The sequence below is a fragment of the Cryphonectria parasitica genome (assembly GCF_011745365.1).
Source record: "Cryphonectria parasitica EP155 unplaced genomic scaffold M406scaffold_1, whole genome shotgun sequence".
Taxonomy (NCBI): domain Eukaryota; kingdom Fungi; phylum Ascomycota; class Sordariomycetes; order Diaporthales; family Cryphonectriaceae; genus Cryphonectria; species Cryphonectria parasitica.
In genome coordinates, this window is record NW_024468909.1 from 801,594 (window position 1) to 821,190 (window position 19,597).

At 53.8% G+C, this 19,597-nt stretch overlaps 5 protein-coding genes across 5 annotated transcripts; 4 read left to right on the forward strand and 1 right to left on the reverse strand.

Annotated features, from left to right (window-relative positions):
• Positions 1 to 566: 566 nt before the first annotated feature.
• M406DRAFT_335484 (CAF1-domain-containing protein) lies at positions 567 to 2,864 on the forward strand (the record flags this gene model as incomplete). The annotated part of the gene is made up of 4 exons (XM_040921049.1): positions 567 to 608; positions 654 to 1,046; positions 1,115 to 2,138; positions 2,824 to 2,864. 4 exons carry the CDS (start codon positions 567 to 569, stop codon positions 2,862 to 2,864), a joined length of 1,500 nt encoding a protein of 499 aa, XP_040780604.1.
• Positions 2,865 to 3,245: 381 nt separating this feature from the next.
• M406DRAFT_284066 (uncharacterized protein) lies at positions 3,246 to 5,010 on the reverse strand (the record flags this gene model as incomplete). The annotated part of the gene is made up of 3 exons (XM_040918546.1): positions 3,246 to 4,184; positions 4,273 to 4,812; positions 4,960 to 5,010. The coding sequence occupies 3 exons, from the start codon at positions 5,008 to 5,010 to the stop codon at positions 3,552 to 3,554; spliced, it is 1,224 nt and encodes a 407-aa protein (XP_040780605.1). The 3' UTR covers positions 3,246 to 3,551.
• Positions 5,011 to 7,887: 2,877 nt separating this feature from the next.
• On the forward strand, positions 7,888 to 8,919 carry M406DRAFT_35857 (helix loop helix transcription factor; the record flags this gene model as incomplete). Its single annotated transcript, XM_040923937.1, has 2 exons — positions 7,888 to 8,455; positions 8,576 to 8,919. 2 exons carry the CDS (start codon positions 7,888 to 7,890, stop codon positions 8,917 to 8,919), a joined length of 912 nt encoding a protein of 303 aa, XP_040780606.1.
• A 2,201-nt stretch (positions 8,920 to 11,120) lies between these two features.
• On the forward strand, positions 11,121 to 12,666 carry M406DRAFT_245082 (4-aminobutyrate aminotransferase; the record flags this gene model as incomplete). Its single annotated transcript, XM_040916306.1, has 2 exons — positions 11,121 to 11,311; positions 11,457 to 12,666. 2 exons carry the CDS (start codon positions 11,121 to 11,123, stop codon positions 12,664 to 12,666), a joined length of 1,401 nt encoding a protein of 466 aa, XP_040780607.1.
• A 2,022-nt stretch (positions 12,667 to 14,688) lies between these two features.
• Positions 14,689 to 18,393, forward strand: M406DRAFT_86486 (regulated by circadian rhythms/membrane function). Its single transcript, XM_040926079.1, has 2 exons — positions 14,689 to 15,113; positions 15,893 to 18,393. The coding sequence occupies exon 2, from the start codon at positions 16,019 to 16,021 to the stop codon at positions 18,026 to 18,028; it is 2,010 nt and encodes a 669-aa protein (XP_040782408.1). The 5' UTR covers positions 14,689 to 15,113; positions 15,893 to 16,018; the 3' UTR covers positions 18,029 to 18,393.
• The last annotated feature ends 1,204 nt before the right edge of the window (positions 18,394 to 19,597 follow it).

Below are 19,597 nucleotides of genomic sequence, written 5' to 3' on the forward strand. Positions count from 1 at the left end.
AGGTGGGAAGTGGAAGCTTGACGCTGGAGCAGCGGGTTGACTGGAGAAGCTCACACAATAGACGTCCTCGACTTGCTGCAGCGACGGTGGGTTTGGCGGGCAGGCGAGGGAGAGAGGGGGTGGTGGAAATTGGAAGAAAGGCACGACCCGGGTGACTTTAGCGCGTCGCCCCACCAGACCACTATTCTTAGCGTCAGTCTGACCTCTAACCTCGAGACAGGACGAGAGCTGCCGTCGACCATGAGCGCTCCCAAAAAGACAATGCCCAACAACGACCCAAACCACCCGACTCCCTTGCAAACACATTGAGACTGACGAGTATCGCAATCGCTCTAGCCAGGCGACAACATACTTCACGACCATAGGACACATTCTCTCGGTGGCATCGACATATACACGCACGCAACACACCCCCCCACGCTACCCGCACACAACGACGAGAATCCTATCCTGATTGACCGATGCACTATCTCGTCGACCCCGGCGTCACGGAGCAGATACAAAACTCGAAATAGCATCCAGGAACTGCAAACTGAGCCCCATCGCACTGGGCACGCCACCCAGTCATGCCTCCCCATCTCTCGAGGTTCCAGAGTGGACCGACAAATGTGCCTCCCTACCAGCACCAGTTCGCCGGCCTAACGCCTGGTCAGAGCACCAATTTCCCACCACAGCTGGGCGGCAACCCTTCTCACCTAAATCCGAACGCACAGATACCTTCTTTCGCCACGAACGGAAATGTGTTAGCACTAGGCGGTGGCATGAGCTCAGCGGCCGCGGGATTCGGTGTCGGCCCTGACACGGGGCTCGGGAGTCATGCCGCGAGGATGGGATTCCACGGCGCTGCGATGCAGCAACAACAACAACAGCAGCAGCAGCAGCAGCAGCAGCAGCAGCATGCTCAGCAGCAGGGACATGCTGTGATGGGAGATCATCCCGCCCGTACCCAGGCCAAGGGTCGAATACGAGAGGTGTGGAGACATAACCTAGAGGAAGAGATGGCTGTGCTGAGAAAGCTGGTGCAGAGGTATCCGTACATCGCCATGGTGAGTTCGAGCAGGGCCGTCCCTGATCACAGCGTGATGCAAGTACTGATGACAAAATTCCGGTTCAGGATACCGAATTCCCTGGCGTTGTTGCGCGGCCGATGGGTGGGTTTAGGGGTAAGAGCGACTACCACTATCAATGCCTGCGGGCGAACGTGGATCTTCTCAAGGTTATCCAGATTGGCATAACGCTGTTCAACGAAGAAGGAGAAACACCGGGCACGAGGCCAAACGGTGGCGATCTGATCGATGGCGACGGTGTGGGCCGGAGAAATGCGGGCCAGAATCAGCTTCCTCACGCGTGGCAGTTCAACTTCAACTTCAATATCGACGAGGACATGTTCAATCAGACGTCAATCGAGTCCCTACAGCAGGCTGGTATCGACTTCAACCTGCTCAAGAGGGACGGCATCGACCCAAAGAAGTTTGCTTCCGAGCTCATCCCGTCTGGTCTGACATTCTTCGAGGACGTGAAATGGATTTCCTTCCACGGCGGTTACGATTTTGGCTACCTCACGAAGCTGCTCATGTGCAGACCGCTTCCCAAGGACGAGCACGAATTTGAATACTACATGAAGAAGTTCTTTCCTTGCACCTACGACGTCAAGCACCTCATGAAGCACGCCATCAAGCTGCACAACAGCGGTATGTTGACGCCCAGCGACGCCAGCACCACCGAGCTTCTGCAGAAATTCGAGCAGAAATCCGGCCTGGAGAGCATAGCAGAAGCCCTGAAGATCAAGCGTGTCGGGTCAGCTCATCAGGCGGGCTCCGACTCCTTGTTGACAGGCAAGGTTTTCTTTTCCATGCGTGAGAAGGTCTTCCACGGTGACATAGCGAACGACCACGTCGGTAAGATCTGGGGTCTCGGGGTGCCTGATATCTCCATCCCCCCGGCATACCAGGCGGGCAACCCGACTGTGGATAATACGCCGCCACAGAGCAACATGAGCGGACAGAATGGAGGAACACCGAGCACGCCAAATACTGGAAATGCAGGTCTGGTCCACACACCGGCGGCGCAATCGCACAACACTAATGGTGTCATGGGGCCGATGACGCCGGGCGGGGTTTTTGGGAACTTCCAGATGGGTGCAAGGTAGAACCCACAAGCCCATGACTTTGTGCCGACAGGGTCCGGAGCTGCTCAGATGCCGATCAATCAATATGACATGGCCGCAGAGGCGAAGAGACACAGCTTGGGCGAGGAGACCGGCTTCCCCTCGCCTCCCGCCTATGCAGAACTACCACCACCATTTCCTTACGTGCAAGACCGTCGATACCAGTCCTCAGGGCTACAGGCTATGGCCCTTCACTCCCAACCTATGTCTGTGGCGCCATTACCTGGCTTTGAACTTCATCGACGCGTATTCTCAGGACCTTCCAATACGGGCTTCAACTGTGAGCTCATTCCTATAGGAGGCTCAGCTGCTATTACTCGAAAGCTCCGATGTATGTCCTTACCTGGCTGCAATTCCCGACTTATTGGACGACGACAACCTCCTGATTTTGCAAATCATCAACGTATACCCTCGTTACCGCAATTTGACGACCAGGGTTGGAGGCAGCCAGTATACACGGGCGGGCGGGCGTCGCTGGGAGAGAGAGGTCACACCAATAGCACGCCGTTCTAATTGCGAAGCACCAAACAAGTTTCCCTATCTTCCGTCATGTTGTTCAACCGGGCTGTTTTGAGGAAAGGGAAGGGGGGAAAAGGACACAGGCAGCAGGTATCTTATCTGGTTCACGATGGGGGACTCACCGGACGGAGTTGTAGGGGTTGAAGGGTCGGTTCTTTCTTCCAGCAGAAAAACATAAAAGACAATGAAATCTCGGAAATGTTGGTTTATTCGGTAAAGAAAGGGTCTGGGTCTGGCCTGAGTGTGGTACTTCTCTTTTTCCTCTTATAATCCAATGTAAATGTAGTGCTTTTTCTTTCATCCTTTTTCCTGCTTCTCAATGACTGTTAAGGGTATGGATACCTGACATGGATAGCGATAAATGCATTCTGTGACACACAAGTGCTTGCCTCTTTCTTCTACGGACTCTGCTTATCTGCCTGGTTCATGAGTTCTTCAAATCTTGATTTGGTAACAAGGGGGCAGCCTGTATGGGGTTTCGCAAAGTGATGCTCATTTAATTATCTTATGCAAACAAGACTTAGTTGGTACTTCGACTACAACTCGTCGTCAAGATATTCATAGAAAGTGATATTGCTGAGAGGAGCACTATGGCGATGTGCCTTCTCTTGATAATAATAAGAGCAGACGCCAATGGTCATGACGTGTTCCAAAACGCCAGGTTCTTTACCATCCATATCCATGCCCCGCTATGCTTTTTTTTTTGAAAAAAAAAAGTACAGATAATCATCAACAGCGCTACCATATAAAGCATTGCTATGGGCGACAGAAAAACACCCCAAAGCCCCAGCCAGCATCCATGTCCACAGACTGACGTGTCAATGCACGGCAGAGCAAAACAACTGGTGACCATCACCACCACCCTTTAAGTGATATAAATCTTCTTCAGATCATCCTCAGCAACAACGTCCCCAGTCCACAGATCCTTGACCTTCCCCTCCGGCACTCCTGCCTTGCGTGCATACTCTTCCAGCCGCGCTCGAGCATAGACCCTGCCGCTGGGGAGCATGAGCAGGTCATGTTCGACATGGCTCTGGCTGTGGTGCGCGTACGGCACGCTGCGCGCCAGCTCGTTCAGCTCTCTGGAGCAGATGGGACACACAGAGCTTGTCAGGCCCGTCGAGCGGGCGGCGGGCATGCCGTTGGTGGTGTTGGGGCTGTGGCAGGCGGGTGTCTTGAGCGCGGACAGGCCCGACTGCAGGGCAATGTGCAGCACAGGAAACGAGGGCAGGCCCAGGAGGGTGTTGTGCGTGTTGACAAAGATCTCGGCGAGCTGATCCCACCGGGCATGGGAGTACATCGACTTGTGCTCGATGTCGATGGCATCCGGTGGGCAGGCGAGCAGGACTCCTGCTTGGGCGTACTCGTCCGGGAACGTCTTCTCGAAGGGGAACAGATACTTGCGAGCGAAGGCGATGGCTTCGAGGAGCTTCTCCTCGTTCTGAGTGCGGACTAACTCAATGTACTGTTGGAAGCGCAGTTGGAACTCGAGGTTGCTCTGTGAGATGGGGCAGACGGGCTGTCAGTTGATGTTGGGGTAGAAACTTCAAAGACAGTATGCAGGCATAGTTAAGGTAGAGACTCACATCCATTTTCCTCAGCTCCTTCTTGTTCTCAGTGCACCAATCCAGTGCCTCCTTCACGCTGTGGTCTAGCAGGCTCTGGCGTATGCGGTTCACCTGCTGGAACGTCTGAATGTCCACTAGGTCACCAACCCCCTTCTTCTCGGCCAGCGCCTTGGCACTCTCCTCGTAACCCTGCCTCATCAGGTAGTCCACCAGCAGCCTATCGAGCCTGACGCGGCTCCACTGCTCGTACTTGACATCCTCGAAGACGCGAATGTCGTGCAGCTCGCTCAGGTGCTTCGCCCTGGCGTCCACCTGCCGATACAGGCGAGCCTCCTCGTCGGCACACGCCGATAGCTTACGCTTGATGCCACGCATGCGTGCGATCATGGTGTCGAGATTCTTGAGGACATCGCCAGGAGTTGTGCCACCCTTCAGAGCGGTGTTGGCCGAGTCCTTGAGGGTCTTCTTGATCGAGGAGCCTTCCTTCTCGACAGTGAAGCGGGCTGCTCGGAAGTTGGTGTGGAGGAGCTCATAGGGGAGACGCACGAGCGGCTGGTCCTGTTGGGTTTGGGGAGTATCCTCTGGTCAGCCTATACTGGCGTGGCGGCAATGAAGCTCTGGAGGTCATGGGTGTGCGGCTATCTCGCAGCTGAACAACAGCTTGATGTGCCTTTCCCAGGGACGCTGAGAAGAAGAAGGACTTACAAGGAGGAGATGGTTGGGGTGGTCAATCTTGGTGACTAGGTGGTCGCACATGTTTGGAGAATACGCTCCCTCGAGTGGGATGGCAATATCGAGGATGGCCTTGTCTTTCTTTATCAATGTAAGCTGCTCGAAGACGGCGGGATGTCTGCCCGCACAAGTGGTGGTGCAATGGTGGTGGTACTGGGCTCTTTAGAGCAACAGACAATGACGCTCAGAGGGTCCCTAAGCAGACGGCGATAAGCGATAAGCGCTTCTCACTATCGAGACCCCTAGGTGTGTGAGTCCGTGCGTGGAGCTCGGGCGGGGGACACGGAATGGATGTTAAAACATTCTATTCAATACCCTGGGCAAAACAAGGACCCAAGAAATGAAGGAAAGAATCCTATTTGCTCCAGGGAAATTACCCACCCAGGGCCTTGCGGGTCCAGAGGAGAGGGGGAAGGGGTAAAGACGACTCCGATGCAGGTGGCTCGAAACGGAGGACCGCTGGCTGAGTCTGTAAGGCGTGATGCGCGCCTGACGAGATGCTGGGGAGGATATTCCCGTGTTATTGACGGTCAGCTGCAGATCAGGTATAGATGCAGCTTGGTGACATGGACACTCTGCTAAGACAGGACTGGGAAGAAGAGCAAAATACTATTGATATCATGGCATCTATTTTGTAACGAGATCAAGTTGACCATGTCTGCTTTGGAAGCCTGGAGTCAATGTTGTCATGGCCTGCACGGCTGTATGATTTCACTTGCAGGCCTCGTTGTCCTTCTATAGACCATGGAAAAGAGCGAGTCCCATTCATTCATCATCATTCAGAGTCTCATCGCGTATCCGACGAATACGAATTGACGCGTACTATGTGAATGGCAGTCAGTCCGTCTAGTTGAGCGATCGGCGAGGCGCATTTAGCAGGACTTCACGAATGAGATGTGAAGCTGCTGGTTACGCAGGCATGACACGAAATGATTAGGGGCTACACCATGGTTGCGTCTACACACCATCTCCCCTTGGACTCTGCATCAGATGACGAGTGTTGGACCCAAACCACACACCCCCTCTCCTCGCCCACCAACGGTTACTGTAACCAGACAGTAAAACTCCGCGACGCCTGCAGGGCATTAACTTGACGCAACAGCCTGAGACACAACAGACAGCCGCATCTCAACGCTGCATTTGCGGCCTGGAACGCTGGGGTATGACCAGTAGGACTGATCAGGCCTTAGGTCAGGTGTTCCAGATGAGTGTTGGCTATAGTCTTCACAGTCCAGCCGATCCACGCCATCACGGGATCTTGGTATCAGATGCCCAGAGGGCAGGAAGAGAGAGAAGAGGGAAAAGAGAAACGAGTTGTGACCAGGCAGGATGCATAGTTAGCTTCCCTTTAGCCTCTCCAGAGTCTTGTGTGGTGTATCATATGTGTGTAGGGACCATGCAGCCAATCAAGGAGTCATCTCGGCTGCTGGCCTTGACCGGCCTTGTTGATGGTGGCAAGCCTTCTTCAGTCTGTCACTCACAATCACCTTATTGTTTCCCACCCTCTGGTGTGATGAGATGGGCAGGGTTCAGTCCAGTCAGGTCAAGGTCCCAATTGTTGTGGGATGCGAGTGTTGGTGGTGGGCGTGAGTTGGAGGAGTGAAGGGTTGGAGGGGGGGTGTGGAACAGGATGGAATGGAGTGGAGGCCCCACCAAGCCCGCGCTAAAATGAGTCCATTTGACTTGACATTTGTGCTGGGAGCGTTTGGTGCCTCCCGCATCTCTCCTCAGCCCATGATCAGGAGTGACCCCAACCGAGGTGTCTTCTTGCATAGCAGGCCGCTGTGTCCCTTCCACCTCTCCAGGTACCACCTGTTAGTCACAGGCACGACCAGGTCTGCTGCGCACCCTTGACCAGCACCGCCCAGGAGCTTTTCCTTGAAAAGGCCCCTCCTCTCTGCTTTCCTCGAGGACTCACGTGCACTCGGTAACCAATATCAAAGAGAAGCCAGAGCAGCAGCCTCGAGTCTGCTGCCGACCAGGTATGCATCCATTCAGCCTTGCCTTTTTCACCTCGGACATGATGAAAACTGACTTTGCAGACCACGAACTACCCATCAAACTCATCAGAAATCATTCAAAACCCCCAGATCCTTAATCCGAGGCAATTTTCCACTGCTACTGACATCCTCCTCTGGCCAAGAACACCTGACTGGTCATGTGCAAGAGCTCCTCTTCACTATGTGAGTCGCCGCCATCTTCTCATCTCCCAACCGCCCTCCTACCCTCTTCCATCGTCCATCGTTCAGTCCACCTGCTCTCTCAACCAAGAGGCATCTCAACATTTTCATCACAAGGGTTCATCATGGTTGTCATCAATTTTTTTTCTTTCTACAACCTAACAGACAGCTCTCTTGCTTGGTGCAGCCAGGGGAGTGAAAAAAGGAAAGAAGAAGAGAAAAAAAACACGCATCCTCTTCACAAACACGTAACGCGTTCACTCGCTCTAATCGAGCCACCACCAACCTAGAGCCAGGCTCAGCCAAGTTTGACTGTGCTTGACATGATTCGTTTGCCTGTCTTCCTCGCAGACACGTGTTTCTCCTTTTCTGTTGATGAGCTAGATGCCCCTGGGCTCGAAGCTTGCCTCTTGTCGCACCTTCAAGTGAAGTTGCTGACATGGAAAATTTTCCACTGCATTATCAACCTCTCTGCATGTCTCTATTTGCTCAATCAAACAAGTCCATGATCATGCATTGCCCCTCCTAGTCTGTGTTTCCGTCATTTTTTCTCTTTCCAAAGATGCTTCTTATTGTTAGAAGGGCAGAAATGCCTCTACTCTTGAGCACCCACTAAACACCTTACATCACATCTGTCGAGTGCCCAAACTGAACAATCATGCAGAAGCTGTTGACCAGTTCAGCTTGAGGACACATGTCTACCGATCTAGCTGCACTTGTTATGGCACAAGTGGCGGTGGCGAACTCTGAGCCCAACCTAGCAGCCCTCACAGATTCGCCGCCTCAGAAGAGAAAACGACTCGGAGAGTCCTCTCCCTCAGATCTTCGCCATCCCAAACGGAACACCATGGGAAGTCCAGACCCCACAGATGAATATGGCAGTGCCATCGACACTGCGCAAGCTGCCGCAGCTGGCGTAAATGTGTCTGATTTCAACGCCCTCCAGCAGGCCGCAGCTGGCGCAGACCACAGCGATGCGACTGATCCAGCAAACGCATCGAGTACTGCAGCTGCGGCCCTGGTCTACCCTACGATTCACGCACCTCAGCCCTCGGAGGAGAACTTTGCTGCTCAGCTGGCAGTAGAGGAACGACACCACGAGATACCGCACTACGGTCACGATCAAGACACCCTCCACTTGGACCACCCGGTCTTAGCACCAGCTGTAGGCGGTCAGCATAATGGCGTGATGCGGCAAGACATTCCTGGAGTCCACCGTTACTCTACCCCCAAGCCCGCTGTTGGCTCTGAGGAGTGGCACAAAATGCGAAAGGACAACCACAAGGAAGGTAGGTGTCACACACAAAGCACAGCGTTCTCCCAGTACCTGAAGGGGAGGGGCGTAACTTCCTGCGACACGCCAAGTTTACGCTCAGTCTGCCAAAGATTTCTTTGCTAATGATACATAGTCGAACGCCGCCGTCGTGAGACCATCAACGAGGGCATCAACGAGCTGGCAAAGATCGTGCCTGGATGCGAAAAGAACAAGGGCTCCATTCTGCAGAATGCTGTTCGTTACATCACCAAGTTAAAGGAGGACGAGCAACAGGCGATCGAAAAGTGGACACTGGAGAAGCTCCTCACCGAGCAGGCCATCTCCGAGCTTAGCACTTCCAACGATAAGCTCAAGGCTGAGTGTGATCGGACCTACCGCGAGCTCGAGGCGTGGAAGCGAGTCGCTGAGTCGCACGGCCTCTCCATCGACGAGGGACACCACATGAATGGCGGCCCCGACATGGGCGACGCCAAGTAACGTCTTTGCCAGCAATTGGCTCACGGTGGAAGGCTCGACCTGTCTTCGAATATCGAGTCTATGCGTTCAGCTCGACTATACCCCCTAGGAAGGCGACGCTCAAGTTTTGTACCTAGGAGAAATTTGTTATCGTTTGCCCAGGCGTTTCTGATTCGGTGTCGGGAGGTAATGACTGCTTGCGATTGGCGCCGCGTGTTGAAGGATTTGATCCATTCCTTCTTGATTCTTGTTGTTGTTTTTTTATCTCGTCTTTTTTTTCTTTTCTTCTTTTTTTTTTCTCGCTCGGGACGATCAAGGAGGCAGTGATTTCTGGTGAGATCACCATGTGGCATACTGCTAAGGCATAGGCGTTCCGGAGGTAAGTCTGGTCTGCCGATGGATTCTGGGAGGCTTTCTGAGGAGTTACACGGTTGATGGAATTATACATGGCCATTGCGATTCTTTTGATGCTGAGTGGTCCTCTCTGGAAACCACACGTGGGAGCCTCTCTGGAGGATGGAGCAGTCGGGGGCTCAGGAGGGTCTCCAGCTATTAGTAGGGGAAACCCATGAAACGGGGCGTCAAGAGACCGCAACAATGGCATCTAGTACATGTGCAAGGCTGTTGTTCAATGCAGAGAGGGATTTCTAGAGAACCGAAGAGGTTCTGGGGAGGACAACTTCTTATAGAAGGCCGAATAGCTGCCAGGGGAGAGCAAGAGCCGCGCTGGTGGAAGGTCGCTAGCCGGAGAGAGTCTGTTAGGCACATGAGTCTTGTGGCGATCGTATTCCCAATAGTGGCAATACAAATACTTTACAGACCGTTCTGTGGGTGTGCACTTCCGATCGCGAGCATTGGGTAATAAAGGACCCGACTGGTTGCTTGATAAGACATGCTTTCTCACCTATCTCTGACTCGAAATCATTCGTCGAAAGAAAGATACCAAGACGGGTGTCCCTCTGCAAGTACCTGAGACTTGGGCTTGGATGCTCATCACCCCTACATCTGATACAAGTTACCAAACAAGGCATGTCCAAGAGGCCTCATTACTAGTATGGGTATGTGTCGGTCGCTCACTAATGTTCGTAGTATCAGATATGTAGTATGCAGCGGGCGTCGAAAGAACAAGAAAACACGGTGCAATCGCGTAGACATTCCTCTTTCGGACATATAGAACGCCCCCTAGGTTATCACACCGACCCGAAGTCGGTTCTTGTCACAAAAAGCGGATGAAAAGACGCGATTTGCTAACCGGGTACAGACGGCAGTAGCCAGATGCCCTTTTTTTTTTGGGGGGGGGGGGGGGGCTTTTTCTTTCTTTCTGTAGTGAAAGGCAAAGAATCCCGGCCATCGGAGCCGGACCGGGTACAAAGAGAGCGTAAAAGGGCATTGAGAGGCCGGATCGCTGCGCCGGCTGGACATGCCAAAGACAGTAAGGCTGGCAGGGAATTCTCCACGCTGCCGGCTTTCTAGCTCGTGACCTGAGATATTGACCTGGGGTGTAAGGGCAGTGGAGGAGGAAACTGTTTTGCTCTGACATGAACATCAGGAATTGGAGAGAGTATGGGAAGATACTCTCCTTCTCCTTCTTATGAGAGTAGAGACGCGTTTGCCTCAAAGACGCTCAAACTCAGGGAACTCTATCAAAGAGTGTAAGAGCCTCGATGTAAAGTAATATCTTGCAAGATCTAGACAGCGAATCTAGCAGCAGATCTGTGAGGAAACCCCTGTAACCACCTAGCCACGGTCAGCAAAACGCCTTGTACCCCACCGTCTCGAGCCCCAATTCTGGTCGCCACCCCACATTGATAAGCCTCCCGCCTGGTCTCTGATAGTGCACTGCGAATGCGGGACGTCAGCCAGCAGTTTCCAAAACCACGTAAATACATCAACCGCCCCTTCGTCTCTTGTACCCACGACTTGGACTACTAAACTACGGATCCAATTGCTTAATTTTTACCTAGTTTTTGTGACACCAACCTTTTGTTGGTCTCCTTTTTTCTTGCCTCTCGCCCCAGTGCCAACCACAAGCTCTTTCAAGCCGCCAGGCTCTTTCTATAAGAAGGGAAGGAAAGCTTTGCTCCTCCTCCCCTCTTCCCTCCGCCACGATGTCTGCCCTTCGCACTATCTCACGGCGTGTTGCTGCTACTAGACTCCTCGCCTCGCGACTTGCGCCCGCCTCCTCTCTTTCCAGCAGATCCTTCTCTGTCTCTGCCAGCAACATGGGTCGCTTTGACGGCATCGAGCCCAGTGCTCCCTCGGTCAAGACGGAGATTCCTGGCCCCAAGGCCAAGGAGCAGACTGCCGACCTCGACAAGGTCTTTGACACCAGGAGTTTGAACATGCTCACTGACTACAAGGCCTCGATTGGCAACTACATCGCTGATCCGGATGGAAATGTGCTGCTGGATGTGTAAGTGCTTACGCCCCAACCTACCTCCTCCCCCCCCCCCTTCCTTTGCAGCAACCTGCATGCATACTTAGTATTGTCCATTCGTTTATAGCCAAGACATGGGAAGCTAATGCTGTGTTACTTGATGTGTGTGTCTCCTATATAGCTACGCCCAGATCGCGTCCATTCCCGTGGGCTACAACAACCCCCACCTGATTGAGGTCATGAAGAGCGATGCCGTTGTCAACTCCCTGGTCAACCGCCCTGCCCTCGGCAACTTCCCTCCCAATGACTGGGCCGAGGTCCTACGCTCTGGCATCCTCAAGGTCGCACCCAAGGGCCTGGACCAGGTCTTCACGGCCATGGCCGGCTCCGACGCCAACGAGACCGCCTACAAGGCTGCCTTTATGTGGAAGCGCCAGCAGCAGCGTGGTGGTGCCCACGTCGAGTTCACTGAGGAGGAGCTGCATTCGTCCATGAACAACCAGACCCCCGGCGCCTCGGAGCTCTCCATCATGTCCTTCAAGACCGCCTTCCACGGCCGTCTGTTTGGTTCCCTGTCCACCACCCGCTCCAAGCCCATCCACAAGCTCGACATCCCCGCCTTTGACTGGCCCCAGGCCACCTTCCCGCTGCTCAAGTACCCCCTGGAGGAGCACGTTGAGGAGAACCGCAAGGCGGAGCAGGCGGCCCTCGCCGAGGTCGAGGATCTGATCCTCAACTACCGCGTGCCCCCCTGCGCAGTGATCGTCGAGCCCATTCAGTCCGAGGGTGGTGACAACCACGCCTCGCCCGAGTTCTTCCGCGGCCTGCGCGAGGTCACCAAGAAGCACGGCGTGCTGATGATCGTCGACGAGGTTCAGACTGGTGTGGGCGCGACCGGCAAGTTCTGGGCGCACGACCACTGGGACCTTCCCTCGCCTCCCGACATGGTCACCTTCTCCAAGAAGGCCCAGACCGCCGGCTACTACTTTGGCAACCCTGAGCTGCGGCCCAACAAGCCCTACCGCCAGTTCAACACTTGGATGGGTGACCCAGCACGCGCCATCCTGTTCAGGGCCATCATCGACGAGATTGAGAAGAACGATCTGATCGCGCAGACGGCGCGCGTAGGTGATTACCTGTACGGCAAGCTGGCCGAGCTGGCCAAGAAGTACCCCGGCCAATTCGACAACCTCCGCGGCAAGGGCCAGGGCACCTTCATCGCCTTCGATAACCCTCGCCGCGACGAGTTCCTCAAGAAGGCCAAGAGCTTCGGTATCAACATCGGAGGCTCCGGCGCCAGCGCTGTGCGCCTGAGGCCCATGCTGATCTTTGAGGAGAAGCACGCGGACATCCTGCTCGAGGCTCTGGAGAAGATCGTTACGTCGTGGTAGACAAGTCAGTCCAGTCATACACTGAGCTGTCGTCATAATGGCGTGACATGCTCTTTTCTTTTTCTTTCTTTTTTTACCCGTCAATACTTCACCTCCGCGGGTGACGATGTGGGAACGTTTAGGCAAGCAGGCAGTTGTGGATCTCGGATCAAGGTTCATGTGTTGGTTGTGTGTGCAAGCATCTGTTGGGGGGGGCATCTGGAGTTCAGGGAGTGCACTGCGATGAAAGTTTCGCTTACATTGCGGCTCGTATTAGCATCCGCTTTCTTTTTTCTTCTTCCTTTTCCTTTCCCCTTTGGTATGGGGGATTGTTGACAGAAAAATCAATGATTGATTCTTCCAAAAAATGCTTTGCTCTCTTTGCATTGCCTTAATGTGTCGTGCACATGCGCTTTAAGGTCGATCGTCGTAAATATGCCAAGGCTCATACCCGACTGACAGGTCGGCCAAGCCTGTCTACCTGCGTTTGGGCAGCTTTACATATACTGATCTGTATGTGGTCCAGTAGTAATCATGAATTTTGATGCAATCGGATCAATGGGGCTGGGTAATGATCTCTATACATCTAAACGTTGCACAAGCACCTGAGGGCCTTCAGACATCGCATAAGAAGCAATATAATAGGGGTTGACGTAGTCAAATCAACTACGTCGAAGTGTTCTCTCCACTTCTCAACATGATGAGCAGGCAGGACCAAGCTACAATATGCACAACCAACGACGCGCGATATCTTCGTTGGAGATCAAACTGCTTGCCTCGTGATGGGCTTTGACCAACGGTCTGGCTGTATTGCCAAGTGTACAGATAGCTTCAGGACCTGCTCTCAAGGTGTCTCTGCCCGGTGTGGAGCAGGCCCCCAATCTCGGCCGCCACGAGACAATTTGTGGCTGGCTTTGCAAACGTCCTTGCACATGGCACGGACTCTCTCGGGGTAAAAGTAAAAGAAAATTAAGTTCCTGAAGAGCACAATGCGGGAGGGGAGATGCGGGAGCACGGTGCAAGTGGAGGAGGGCCTCGTTTGGAGTTACTTGTACTTTAGTTGGACCAGGCTGAGGTGTGATGATGGGGTTCACGTCAGTCAATTGAGTGCTCAGCAGCAGGCGATGAGGTTCAAGCGAGGCCGGCTCTCCGGAAGACGTTTTGCAATGGCGTAGCAGGGACCGGAGCTGTTCCTTCACTATGGACAGATTATGTGCATAGAAGTATGTATCAAGTCTTCGGGGTCTTGTTTAATGCGTGAATGCCGAGGTACGGGCGCTACGGCAAGGGGGGGGGGCAAAACAAGGTCGCGTAGCCTTGTGTAGGAAGCTTGGATGAGGCTGATGAATTGTGGCCCTAGGCGCAAACCATAGCGCCTTGCACAATACATACAGCATTGTAGAACAGGTAATGGATAAATACCTTGGGCAACTAGGGAGGATTTCATGGTGGGTATATCAGATGGGATGTGGCTGTGGATGGGTGCCATCGTCAATCTGCCTTCCGGATCACTCTGCGTCTACGATCGCTGCGTGCATGCATAACACGGTTGTGCAATCCCATACCTGGCTGACAAAACCACCCCCCCCCCCCCCCAAAAAAAAGGCATCAAGCTGTTTTTCTTTGGTGACTTACTATACTATCTGCTGGCATCGTCATAGCCAATGTTTGAAAGCAGGACTGCGGATCGGCCGGATCCCTTGGGCCTGTTCTGTGCTTAGCGCCAGGGGAGGAAAAGGGTTTTTGTATTGATTTTTTCTTTTTCCCCCTTCGAAGATATTAAATCCGCGCTTGGTCCAGCCCAACCTAAGCCCCGCTGCCCAGGCGATTGTTCTGGCCCAGACCTGGGAGCCGTTCGTCTTGTCAGCCTGGTAACTGCATCGAGTCAGCGACCGCTGTAGCCATGGTGCCTTCGGCTCGTCCTCGCGTGGTCGCGCAAAGGCCGATCTGTCCAAGCATTATCATTGCTTGGAAATCTCAAATTTCCACCTTTTATCTCTTTTTTTTCTTTTCCCCTCCCCAGCCCTCAAACCAGTCAATCTTCTTCGAGAAGGATTGATGTGTCACCTCCGTACTCTAGCCTAAGCCTACTCTAATAAATCTCGCGCCACTCGCCGTTTTTTTCTTTTTTTTCTTCCTCTTTACCTTTTCCCCCTCATCTCAATAGGGTTTACGGCAGGCGAAGCAGCAACAGATCCAATAAGGGGGATCGTCACTCAGAGCCCGCTGTCCTTGCCTTGGCTTTTCCAGCCTGCGACTTATCCGCTGCCGGGAGAGGGTCCCACTGCTGGGGAAGTGGGCGATAGCTGCCCCTTGCAGAAATTGTCCGACGCGATTCTTGTTTGCCACAGAGCGTGTCGAGCCTTGCTGTGCCCATTGTTGATCTTATCACCTGTGTGGTTGGCAAGAGTCTCTTGTTAAAGTAAACAAGAAGAAGAAACAGAGAGCAGAAAGAAAGAAAAGAAATTGTAAGTTACAAAAAAGTTTTCTTACGAATCGGCCTGCAATCCTTGGGGTTTACGCTGTTTTGCACAAATGAATGGGAACCTCGTTGGTCAGCATGCATATCCTCTTTTTCCCCCCGTCTACTATGGTACCTTGCGATTATTCCTCCACTGGTCGGGAGGCCTTAAAGTTGGCCCCTGCACGGCCCCTTCCGGGCGCTGGCCAGCCAGTGGTTGCGCCTGAATGCGTGCTGCCAGGTGCTGTCTACTGGGCGCGGCATAGCAGCACGTCCGGGTGCGGTCCAGATTGCCGCAGGTGCCCAAGTGCCTGGGTTCCTGGTAGCTGGCTGCCTGAGAGGGGGTTTTTGGCAGAGGGTGGGGCGGTTGGAGGGGTGTGGTTGGTTGGTGAGAAGGGAAGTGGTAGAGGAGACACGTTCTGCGACGGCCTATTTCCGGAGCTCCCGGTCGACCGCTCTTACCGTACAGTACAGTCCCATAGCAGTACTAGGTACTCTGGTACATGTCCTATCCTTACCCAGACGTCCAATTTTTCCCGTACCAATCACTGACCCAGAACATCTCGTGCGAGCTCGCATACACCCTTCCTTCCACCCTTCCTGCAATCTACCTGCCACTTCTCCTTCTCCTCTTCACCTCACCTCACCTCTTGCCTCTCTTCCAGCGTCGTGGTCCCGTCTCACCCCTCCTTCCCGTACCTATCAGACCACCGACCTGATCTCATGCACGTTGACGGCGTCAATTGGCTCGAGGGTTACTCATTGACAACGTCTCCTCCATCACAGCTCCCTCCCTCGACCTCGACAGGCTTCGCCTTTATCGTCATTTCACTATAATTCCCTCCCCTCGACCATTTGAATCGAGTCATTTACCCACCTTAACCATCATTGCTACCTGTCCGGCGAGGAGAGATGCCACGCAGACTGACGAACCCTTTTTCGAGTTCATCCAGCATGACGCCCTCCGAGAAGATGGGTGATCGTAGGCCGTCCACCTCCCGGACGAACCGTCTCACCCAGCTCTTCTCTTCGTCCCCCAAGAATAAGGACAACCTCTCTGCGCAGCAGTCCCTGCTGGCTGTCCACCAGAACACCTCATCGCAGCAGATCACTGCGCCCTCCTTATCGCTACCGACCATTTCTCTATCCACCGCCACCGCCGGCGAGGTCAACGATGAGGAGCCCTCGACCACGCTCTTCCAGCCTCCCTCCACTGCCGAGAGCAAGCGGCAGACGCGCTCCGAGACCCAGTTTGGACCTCTGCTGCACCCGACCCATAGATATATCAGCAAACACCGCGGAGGTTCGCTCGAGACCCCCATCGAGGACGAGCCGCCCTACTACTACGTCCTCACCACCTACATCAGCTATCTGTTCCTGATTGTCTTCGGCCACGCCCGCGACTTCTTTGGCAAATATTTTGGCGACCAGAAGCGCTACAGCATCATTCGCGGCGCGAGTGGCTACGCCCCGCTGACCGACGACTTTGACAGCTTCTATACCCGTCGCCTGAAGAGGAGAATTGACGATGCCTTCGCTCGCCCCACCACTGGCGTACCGGGCCGCTACATCACCCTGCTAGACCGCACCTCAAACGACTTCAATTACACATACAAGTACACTGGCACCACCACGGAGACCCTCAACGTCAGCTCCTACAACTACCTCGGCTTTGCCCAAGCCGAAGGCGCATGCGCGGATGCTGTTGAAGAGGCTGTTCGCAAGTGGGGCCTGGCCGCCTGCAGTGCGAGGGCCGATTGTGGAACATCCGACTTGACCCAGGAAGTCGAGCGCGAGGTCGCCCGTTTCCTCGGCAAGCCCGACGCTATGGTCTTCTCGATGGGATACGTCACCAACGCTGGCGCCTTCCCTGCACTTGTCGGCAAGGGCTGTCTGATTGTCTCCGACGAGCTGAACCACGCCTCCATCCGCGTCGGCGCCCGTCTGACCGGTGCCATGATTAGGTCTTTCAAGCACAACGACATGGCCGACCTGGAGAAGAAGCTGAGGGAGGCGATTGCCCAGGGACAACCCCGCACCCACCGCCCCTGGAAGAAGATTCTGGTTGCAGTCGAGGGTCTATACTCGATGGAGGGTACCATGGTCGATCTGCCAGGTGTCCTGGCCCTCAAGCAGAAGTACAAGTTCTTCCTGTACGTCGACGAGGCCCACAGCATTGGAGCACTTGGCCCCAATGGACGGGGTGTCTGTGACTACTTCAAGGTGGACCCCAACGAGGTAGACATCTTGATGGGCACCTTCACCAAGTCTTTTGGCGCGAATGGAGGCTACATCGCTGCGGAGAAGCACATCATCACCAAGCTCAGGAGCATCAACGCGGCATCTCAGTACGGCGAGTGTGCCACTCCGGCTGTCCTGATGCAGATTCTCTCGTCTCTGAAGATCATCGAGGGCGAGCTGGTGCCGGGGCAGGGCGAGGAGAGATTGCAACGTATCACCTTCAACTCGCGGTATCTCAGGCTGGGTCTCAAGCGGCTCGGGTTCATCGTTGCGGGTCACGATGACTCTCCTATTATCCCGATCATGCTCTACAACCCTGGAAAGATGCTGGCGTTCAGCCACGAGATGCTCAAGCGCAAGATCTCGGTGGTGGTGGTCGGCTACCCTGCCACGCCCCTCATCAGCTCCCGGGCGCGGTTCTGCATATCCGCGGCGCACAACAAGGACGACATGGACCGCCTGCTGCAGGCATGCGACGAGGTTGGCGACATTCTCCAGATCAAGTTCTCGTCGGGCATCGCGGGCGGTCTCGAACCCCTGCCGGCGGGCGTGACACCCGAGATGGAGAGGGAGTGGCGCAAGACCGGCGGCAATGACAGCTCTATCATCAAGCCACCGAGGTGGTCGCTGGAGGACGTGTTCGCCTGCGGTGTGCGTGATACCCAGCTGCCTCTGCGATAGGTTCAGGAAACAGTGCTTCTGCGGACACGGGTAATGTCTATTACATAGCTATATATGTTTAGGCGGCTTTCAAATCTCACCGGAGTTGTTGAGAAGAGAGGGAGAGAGGGAGAGGGGCCAAGGCTTGAGGCACAAAGCTTTGCATCATTATCAGAAAAGGGACAAGACATTACGACGGCGTTTGAGATATCATGTATGAACTTACTAATTCACTTCTATGGCCGGCATGGACCAACAATGGCCGGCATGGACTAACAAGCCGTGGCTACGAATGAGCATTTACAATTTTTAATGCCGATCAAAATCGGCCTAAACAAGATATTTACAGAGCTAAGGTTGCCGCTTGCAAAAACGAGTGAAAACACACACACGCTGCTTCAAGGTCATTACAAGGCATATACGTCTATCTATTCGTTTACTGTGCATGCTCACCGTCCACTAGGGCATGCATGTGTCTAGAAGTATGCAAACGGCATGGACCAGTGTCGGTGAGTGAGGAGGACCCGTGTGTGTGTTGTCAACTGCACGGGACTGACCGACCAGCCTATACCCAATAACGACTTGGAACAACACCTGCGTCCTTCACACACCGATGCAATACGACTTTATATGACAGACATGCGGCGTAGGAAATGAAAGAGGCGGAGCTGAGGTTGCCTGGGCTGGGGCTGTGTTGGGTGATGAGGCTTGTTTACTCACACATACCATTGTCTCTCTCTCTCTTTTTTGCCTGTCAAAACATGACAAACAGGAAGCAACAAAGCAATCTTTAGACGGTGTGTGTGTGTGTGTGCATGCTGAGAAGAGTCCCACCTCCAGCCAGCAGCACCGAGAGAGCCGGCTGTGCCGTTAGTTCAAGAACGTGGCAACCAGTGGGCGTGGGTGAGGCTGCGGAGATTTGCAGAAGTGGACGAATTGAGCATGTGTATTACAAAGCCGTTCGCCAGGGGTGCTTGCATTTCCTACTACGGATGTTACTATTTCTATTTCTAACACTTTTTTTTCTTCTTCGCTTTTTTCTCTGTTGAAAATCTGCAGCTCCCTGTTTCTTTTGCACCAATCAGTTTCCTTTCGAGGAAAACAATACCCAATTGATCGTTAGGACAGGGGAAATAAATAAAGGAGGGTTCGTAGCTGTTCCTCAAAGTTTGAAAAGAGAAAAAGAGAGAGACAGAAGGTAAAGCAGGCCATTAAAAAAAAAGGGCTAAGGACGTCATTGATTAGCTGCGCGCCTAAAAACCGAGCATAGCGGGCGGGCGTTCAGGGTACTGTCGCCGTCACGTTCTCTCTGCGGCTTCGCTTCCGAACAGCAGCAGCGACCCAACCTTTGCGACAAGGTCCTGCGTACATCCTCACTCCGCCGACGACCTCCGAGGACCAATTTCTCGGGCAAATCAGGGGAAGGAGATCATAAACTCCGTATCTTTTCTCTCGTCTCTTCCAGCTCCACTTCTGCTCGTCGTCGCTTCATCAGAGAGACAAGACATTCCCATTCCTTTTCCCATCCCGAGACAGGAAGAGGCATGCTCTCCCCGCCAGAACTGAGACACTCTCCTCACGCATAACCTT

Bases quoted from the DNA above. Each gene is read 5' to 3' on its own strand.
- M406DRAFT_86486 (XM_040926079.1), top strand. From the start codon at position 16,019: ATGCCACGCAGACTGACGAACCCTTTTTCGAGTTCATCCAGCATGACG.